The following is a 9236-nucleotide window of genomic DNA, read 5'->3' on the forward strand; positions in this document are numbered from 1 at the left end:
ACAAATGAGAGCGACAACTCCATGTATCTTCCACTTGATCTCAGTAGTCATTTCTGCCTTTCAGTAATTTTCCGCTGTGCTACCTCATTTAAGAAAAATGTGATATTTATCTTTTGAATGGCATTGCTGCTGAAGCCTCATCTCTGTGTGTAGTTAATGAGTTCCCCTCTGTGAACAACATATATGTGTCATACACTCACACGTTACTTTTTACATCCTTGACAGGGGACTTGACTCACTTTCTTATGACATCAGAACTATTCCAATTCTCTTCCAAATGGGACTCCTTTAAGGATTTATTTATCTTTTTATTGTGTGCATATGAGAGAAGGTGCCCGTGGGAACCAGAAGAGGGTATTGAATTCCACTGGACTTACAGTTGTGAGTCACCTGACATGGATGCTCAGGTCCAGACTCTACACACTCTTAACCACTGAGCCATCATCCCTCCAGTCCCCCGAGACCATTTTTATAGGAAGGATCTATGGTGACATAAAGTCTAGTGTGTTTCTCCAGAGTTCTGTGTAGATCCATGAGGGTGTGATGGCACAGTCTGACTCTGCTCTTTCCTGCCTTTGTCAAATCCCTTAACCCCACCAGAGGGAAAATGTGATTGTCCATCTGACAAAAAGGATTAAATGAGGCAAGGTATACAAAGACCTTAAGATGGAGCCCAGGTACTTAACAGAGTGCTCTTTACCTAAATGGACATTTCCATTTTCTAAGTTGTTACCCCAAGCTCCTGATGGGAAAATAGTCCATTTATACTGCTTTATTTCTTTGGTTGTTTATTTTAGTTTTATTCCTTTATAGTTCATACACTTACAGAACAAATTTTAGGTTTTTTTACCCCCATTATCCCATTTCATCCCCTCTCCTCCTCTTAAGACCCTTCTTCCAACGCACCCCCTCCTACTTTCTTGCATGTGATATGTGCGACCCACTAAGTTTAATTAGGCTGCCTGGGCATAGGCAGGAGGTTCTTTACTGAAGCATAAGCAGCTTATCTCTGGCCACACCACTGAAGGAAGCAACTCCCCTTCCCTTGGCCACCAGTACCTCGTGAGGCCTCATCAGCCCTCCTCTTCCATGATGGCGTGTTGACAGCTGTGCAGTTCTTTTGCAGGTAGTCCAGCTGCAGAGAGTTTGCAGGTTCTTCAGCCATGCCGTGTCCCGGAGACAGTGCTCCACAACACTCCTCCCCAACCGCTGCCTTGCATTCTTTCCGGCTTTCTCCCATCGTGTTCCCGAATGAAGGGGGTGATGGGGAGATCACATTTAGTACTGAGTCCCCAGGTCACCTCTTCTCTGCACTTTGACTAGTTGTAGTCTCTGTATAAGCCAAGGCCAACTATAAAAGAAGCTCCTCTGATGAGGGCTCAGAGGTGCACCAGGGTATGCAGTAAGTATTTAGGAGTCACTTGGATGCTGTTTCCACCTAGCTAGCACAATAGCAATAGGTCCTACTTTAGGGCGCGTGACCTCCCCATCCATGAGTTACCACACACTGTCTGGTTTCTTTAACACGCTGGCTCCACTAGGGGAAAGCAAGAGTAAAAAAAAGAAAAAAAGAAAAAAAAGAATGTTATCTTTGAGGAAGGAGGTGCTCACCTGATTCTAGATGAGAAGGGTACATTAGTGGTTTTTTATATGTAAATATTTATAAAGCTGTACTAAACAGTATCCAACAAAATGGAGAGGATTTTGTACTTTTTAGATTAAAAAAAATTTTAAATACAAGAGTAACAATATTAAGTACATGTAACAGACAATAAGAATCACTTCCATTTTCGACAGACTTCCTTAGTTCAAAATCCTTATATAGAAACTTCCTGTAATAAGAGCCCATTTTCAAATTCACAAGAAGATACAATCGAATGCTCCACTCAGTTTCTCTGTGTTCTTAATTTGGGGTCAGTTTGAATGCCCTGTCTCACATCAGCTGTCATTTTTGTGATTGAAGTGTCATTGCACATTATGGTTTTCAATGGGACAGTTCTCATCTTTGATTTCAATTCAATTTAATTCCAATCAAGTTCTTATGTCTCCGGACAATTGAATTCATTTAGAAACCTTTCTGGTCAGATAGGATTGTAACCACCACTTCCTGTCATGCTGCTGAATTTTCTGAAGCCTTCCAAACCCATGACATAGCCTAGAAGGCCTTTGGGTTTGCTAGCAGGGAGAGAGATGCTGTGTTCAAGGTGGTAGCACTGGAACCAGCAAGGGCAAGATTGGACACTCGGTGCTTCAACCACCATTTCTGTCTGTATTCTCTTATCCCTACCACAACCCACTAGGTCAGTGCTAGTCTGAGCTAGAGAAAACTCTCCCCTAAGATCTTTTTATGAAAAGATTAGATAAGAAGCAACTCCAATTTGGATGATATAAGTTAGAAAGATGTTACAATATATTTACTTTGTTTTGTTTGATGGGACTATATCAGTCTTTTCTTTCTTAAAATTATTTATTTATTTATTTTTATTTTATGTGCATGGTGTTTTACCTGCATATATGTCTATGTGAGGGTGTTGATTACCCTGGAACTGGAGTTACAGAGAGTTGCCAGCTGCCGTGTGGTTGCCAGGAATTGAGCCCAGGTCCTCTGCAAGAGCAATCAGTGCTCTTGACTGCGGCACCATCTCTTTTTCCCCTCAATGAGAGACAAAAGGGAGTTGTGTGGTAGCATTAGCCATCCATGTCAAACTCAAAATTCTCCTGAGACAACCAAACTACATATTTTCAGACATAACCTGGACATCTGACTTTCCTGGAATGGGTGAAGTTTTCCCTTGTAAGACTATTGTTAGAGATGACTAGCAATTCCTTCAGATATATCCGAATTCCTCTCTCCTGTCAGCCTGTGGGCTTGGTCCCTTGCCACATGTGTTTCGGGACCTAGTGGCAGTATCCAAGGGAGGAAAAACAAAGGACATTAGACCCTGACAGGCTTGGTTGTTGAGCAGGAGGGTTTCATCTGAAGCAGGAGAAACTAACAGGCCACTCCATAGCATTCCCTGACGCTATGCCAGAGACTGGTAGTCACACACACACACACACACACACACACACACACACAAAGAAAGACACCACATGAGCACACTGCAGCTACAACATCCAGCTGGAGTTTTGCCATTCCTTGGGTCACTGGCAGACTGCCTCTGCTATTTGTTTCTCTGGATATGGAGAATAGTTTTAAAAGTCTAGGCCTAATGAAATCTGTGAGAGTAACCCTAGAAAAGACTTCTAATAATGGGGACGCAGAGTTTGAACTGGCCATCTTCTGTAACCAGGCAAGGCTTCAAGTGCAGGGATTGGGACACCAACCTAGCCACAAAAACCTTTGACCTATAGCTTGTTCTACCTGCAGATGGCTCTGGGACTAGAGCCTAGCAGAATCCTCATCAAAGAGACCAGAGATACTTCATACAGCAGCTGATGAGAACAGATACATAGTCCTGCCCCAAACATTACTATGAACTCAAGAAGTCCTAAGAGGAGGGGAAGGAAAAATTGGAGGAACCAGAGGGGTTGGGGACACCACAAGAACATGGCCCACAGAATCAATTAACCAAACACATAGGGGATCAAGAGACCAGGGAGCCTGTAGGTGTCTGACCTAGGGTCTCTGCATATATGTGTGGCTGAATGGCTCGGTGTTCTTGTGGGATTCCTGGCAGTGGGAGCTGTGGGGGGGGGGATCTGACTCTTGAGTCTTTTGCTTGCTTGTGGGACTCTTTTCCTCTTCCTGGGTTATCTTGCCCAGCCTTGATGTGGTGGTATGTGGTCTATGGTAGCACATTTGGTTGATGGCCCTGGGAGACCTTATTCTTTTTCAGGACTGGGGGAGAAGAGGGGATGCAGATCTGGGTAACAGGGAGGGACTGGGGAAAAATGTCTAGCCCTCTGAACACACTCTAGACAGGGCATAACCAGCCCAGTGTAGAGGTGACTCACAAATCTGAACACCACTGTCCGGGCTTGTTTATGCACCCAAGGCAATCTGTTAAGATTTGTTCAAATGACAAATGTCTATTTGCACTTCCCTGCTACCTTCAGAAATGAATACAGCTTTCCTGAGGGATGTGTGTATACAAGCATGTATGTACTTCAAAGCCAGATGTGGCTTTCATCTCCAGCACCTGGCTTTAATCACTTTACATACATTGTAGCTTTATTGCAGAACTTTGATTTCCGAAATGCAGTCTATGCATTGCAGTTTGAGAACATTTACTGTCCTGTCAGGCTGTGTGTAAAATTTTGTTAGTGTATTCACGGAAGTCACTTTGGTTTCTCTCCTCACTCTATGTCTGCCATATTAATACCCTTATTCTATATTTAGTGGTGACGCCATGAGTTGAAGTTCAGTTGAATACTAGGTTGAGTGAGCAACACAAGAAAAACTGCTTATCTAAGTCTGAGGTTCTACTAAGAAAGTTCACTTTGCAGGGCTGGGGCTGTATCTTAATGATAAAACACTTGTCCAGCACAAGGAGCTGGGCTCTGTCCCCAGCAAAACATATATGCATGCACACTCATACATGTACCTTTCACAGATGGGAAACAAGGGTTGAGTGTTATCACTCAAATCCCCTTCATCCAGCTCAGTAATACTTGCTACTGCTCTGCCCCCCATAATACAGTCCCTTCACCTCAGTTCTGATAATTCTTCCACGGCTCCAATTCCTTCTCCTGCCTCTGGCCAAATGGTCTAAACTCATCTTCAGCCTAAGTGATACTTGAACTTCAGAATTCCCTCAGTCACCTCAAAGGCTTTTTTAGAAGTCTGTGTACACCTCTATGGTTCACTTATCCCTTTATGCGTCCTTTGAAATCTGGTCTTTGTGTTCCCGGCATCTGTCACAGTGCCTGGTCTTTGTTTGGGTACACATTAGAAATGTACAAGTGAAAAACCAATCGCTCTTTGTTTCTTCTTCCTACAGAAACGATGACTGTGGATAAGAAGACTGCTTGTGCCAAGGACACAGTCGGATAACTATGTAACAAAGATCTTAAGTAACTTTTCCCACCTAGCGACACCCAGATGAGTCCAGTGATGAAATACTCAGCTGTAACCGCAGCAATAACAGGCCCTCTTTCCAAATGGGATCTGGTGAATCTGAATGGTCCATCCGCCTGCTTTAGGAGACCCAAGCTGATGTGCTCTAGGGAAGCTCGTCCCTCACTGTCAAAAACCAAGTTGGACTCTAGAAGAAAGCAAGTGACGTAGTAAAAGTCCTGAGTGCCAAGGCTCTTAGTGACTGCTGCGAGGCCTTTGGGTGTGTGGGCACAATGCTGGTCCTGGTAGCGGTCAATCTAACAGGAAGTCACTTGACTGAATGCCCTGGAAGGACAGGATATTTTAAAAAATATATCCAGGTGCTAAATAGGCAGCAGATTTCAATTCAAACTCTACTACCTGTGAGCTAATGACTGTCTTCAGAGAACAAGTCTACCCCCAAAAGTGCTCCCATTTTCCAAGGAACAGCCCAAGAGAGTACTAGCCAGGCAAGCCTTGAGGAGGTTCCCTGCAAGGCACATGATTCATAGCAAGCTCACTGTCCCCTCCCATGCACATGGCACAGTCCCACTTGGCTATGGCCATTCTTCACTGCTAAACCCAGTTCCTGGATTCTAGAACATTATTTCCAGGTAACCAACAGCCACTTTGTTCCCAGCAGTGTGGCATTACTAGAATGAAACATGTCATCCTTCTTAGAGAATCATGCCTGTCAATGGCATATGCATTCTGGAATATTCTTTCCTGAGCATGGGAGTGTGTGTTATGAGGTAAGATTGCTGAGAGATGACACAGGATCCACTAAGAAAAGACACAGCTTTTGGGCTTTCTTGACATGACTGCCTTCTGGGTATTTCTGTATGCAGCAGCCCAGTGTCTAAATTTGGGCAGACACAGACAAATGCTCTTTCCAGACACATATCACTTTTTCAGCACTTGGAGAATGGAAATACCTACAAGAATCAAGGCCAAGGGCTCTCCCCAGGGTAGCTCCTCCATTGCCCAGCATCCGTCTCGAGCAGTCTACTGCCGGTTCTGCACCTCATCCTCCTTGCTTCTCCCTCCATGAAATGAAACCAAAGGCCTCAGCATACCCTGGATGGACCAGGAGCTGTCACCTAGAGGTCCTCTCTCATTGTGGGTACAGAGCACCTTCCCACACACCTACATCACTGCTCCATGACCGCATCCCCTTTACTGTCCCCAGGCAGAATCCAGAAGTGGGCTGCAGTTAGCCGTCCTGGACGAAGCCTTCTCATCATTTCAACTCACATTTCAGTGTAGGTTGTACTGGATAGATGCAGCATCACATGTTGTTGGAAAGTTCTGGTCGCCATACACACCTCATAGGAGAAATCCTACTGCCGGTGTCAGGTCTTGAAAGGGCGGAGGCCTTTGGTTGTGGATGGCGGAGTTAATTCGCTCAAGCTTCGTGCATTCCCCTGCCTGCCTGATTCACTCTCATCTCTTTCCATCTTCCATTTACAGGGGTTCAAAGGGAACCCCAGTTCTGCCTATATCTGATAAAATGAGAAAAGACACGTTTTTCTTTCCCCGTGGGTCCTCGCTACCCAATCCCTTCCCATTCAGACATCCTCCGTCATACAAATGTTTAGAACCAAAGCATGAAGGGCGAGTGCCAACGGGATAGTGAGCAGAAAGAGTGTCACTAGATCCAGGCAGTTGCGCCTAGAAGAGTGGTCCCAAAGAAACTAGAACGACTCCAGCGAAGGGTTATCAGGTAGCCATGCTGTGCAGCTTTGACATGTCCTTGGCAATGGGAGCTCAGGTTGGAGATCCTGAGGCATCCAGTTGTTCCCAGCTCAGGATCACCTTGCCTTGAGCTAGCAGCCCTCAGTACAGTGAATAAACTAACTGGCTCAAAGATAGCTTTGCAGGGGCATTCAGACAAAGAAGACTGCCCACGTGGTGGACAGATGGCTTTGTGTGTGGATAGCTTTACCTAGTAGCCAGTACAGCTGTGGCCAGAAGCTGGCTATCGATTTGAATTCCCTCAGATCATTTGCAACTCTGCCTCTGTTCTCTTGTGTTTGGTTTGGTTGCCCTTTAGTTTCCTAGTAAATATTCCTTTTGAAAAAAAAACATAGTTGTTGTCTCATTAAATTGGAGGGGGCATGAGTTTCTGGATTTTTTTTTCAAGGATAGAAGGATACTACAGACTCTTGAAAAAAATGAAAATGGTGGTGGAAAGAGAAACGCCTTGATCAGATCTGAGGAAAATCCTTTGGTGAGATCCGGTGCTGAGCGAGAGAAAGAGACCAGATGTCCTGCCAACAGTCCCCAGCTATTCTCATTACTGCCCTTGCTTCAGGGAAGTCTGTCCTGGGGGTGTTACACTAGTGTCTCTTGGGCCAACGAACTGTGTGCACTCGGCAGGGATATACCAGCACATGGACTAGCACTGACAAGAGTCAGGGAGGTGGATGTTTCTAAAACTCTCTAGGGATCTTAACTCTTCATGGCCACTAGTAACCAATTTTTCATATGCAAAGAAAAAAATCACTTACCCTCAAAGAGAACTCACAGACAGACGTGGAGAATGGCTTCCTATTATGGTTAAACTGTGCAGTGGTGGGTGTTGTAGATATCTATTACTGTATAAGAAGTCATGACAAGATAAAGTGATGTTCTGGGTGTGTGTGTGTGTGTGTGTGTGTGTGTGTGTGTGTGTGTATGTGTGTGTGATATTCTCTGTATGTGTGTGTGTGTGTGATGTTCTGTGTGTGTGTATTAGATATAGTTTCTGTTTGTGCCTCAGGCTAGCCTTAAACTCACAGGTCTCATGCCTCAGCTTTGTAAATGCTGGGAGTAGACACATCCACTATTAGCAGACCTTAGCAGTAAATGGCCATATATTCTGATTCTGTGGGTTGCCTGCGCTTAGGCGATTGTTCTCTCTCTCTCTCTCTCTCTCTCTCTCTCTCTCTCTCTCTCTCTCTCTCTCTTTCTCGATTGTTCTCTCTCTCTCTCTTGATTGTTCTCTCTCTCTGTCTCTCTCTCTCTCTGTTTCTCTCTGTCTCTGTCTCTCTCTCTACACACACACACACATGCACGCACCTGTCAGGTGGCAAACAGGGCTGTTGTCTCATCTGAAACTTTGGTTGGGCTGTGTGCCATCTTTAGCTCCTCTACTATCTTAGTCATCCCAGCTGGAGAATGGGCTTTTCTTTCCACATGTTAAGTTTGGGCTTCCTCAGCATGCGGCGCTCTCACAATCATCAGACTTCTAAAGCAGCCAGAACTAACATTTTAGGAGGCCCAGGTTCTTCTCAGTAACATCTGAAGTCACAGTCACTGCTGCAATATGCAGTGGGTCAGGAACAAGTCATAGGACCAGGAGTTATATGGTAGTAGAATGGTATGACTCGGTGTCGTCTTGAGAGACGGTAGGAGTGGGGATAGGAAAATTAGAGTCAAAGACCTCCCTAGGTAGCTGACACTGGAGGTAAAACCGAGAGCCTTGACTATGGGAGTCTAATGCTCTGCTGCTAGGCTACATCCCAGCCTAGGTGGCTGCCTTTTAATGAACACATACAATACTTAGCATGCATAGGCAATGGGTGGAAAGAGAAGAGAAGGGAAAAGGGCTATCCATGGAAAGCTCAATAACATAAGATAAAAGAACTGGTTATAAGTCATTGAACATGACAGATATGAGAAACATGGATGGCAGCTATGATTACTATCACTATTCTAACAGTACAGAAATTAGTCTGAATACCCAATTTTTCCTTCATCTCTGCACCAAACCAAAGGTGAAAACAAGGTCCTCACCATGCTTGGGATTGTCCCTAGAGATAAAAGTGATGATAGAAATTGTCTGTCCCTCTTTTAAAGACGTCACAAAGAATCAATGTGACTAACTAAGAGAAGAATTTTACCAAATCTCTTTTGAACTTACAAGTCTTTGCTGCCCCCTGAACAAGGCCTTCATATCACCGGTGTTGCCATGGTACCTTCTGCCTGACTCCTGCAGTTGTCCTGCCCAGTGGAATGGCTAGTTCCCTGCTCATCTCTATTCCTTGGCTTATTCCTAATTCATCTCCCTTGCTAAAACTTTCGTATGAAACTTTCATGAAAGAATTTAAGGGAAGCATAAGAAAAAAAGAAAATAATCACAGAGAAAAAAAATTATCTCACTAGTAGGAAAGTTGCCCTACCAGAGAGAAAACCTGAAGCAGAAACCCAGTAATCG

At 44.6% G+C, this 9236-nt stretch overlaps 1 protein-coding gene across 1 annotated transcript in view; it reads left to right on the forward strand.

The window, feature by feature from the left end:
- Positions 1-7529, forward strand: part of Syt9 (synaptotagmin 9) — a 166270-nt gene extending 158741 nt beyond the window's left edge. The window contains exon 7 of the mRNA XM_075971817.1: positions 4944-7529. Within this exon, the coding sequence (XP_075827932.1) occupies positions 4944-4952 (9 nt within the window). The 3' untranslated portion in view covers positions 4953-7529. The remainder of the gene's footprint in view (positions 1-4943) is intronic.
- Positions 7530-9236: the final 1707 nt, after the last annotated feature.

This window comes from Microtus pennsylvanicus, chromosome 5, assembly GCF_037038515.1.
Source record: "Microtus pennsylvanicus isolate mMicPen1 chromosome 5, mMicPen1.hap1, whole genome shotgun sequence".
NCBI lineage: Eukaryota > Metazoa > Chordata > Mammalia > Rodentia > Cricetidae > Microtus > Microtus pennsylvanicus.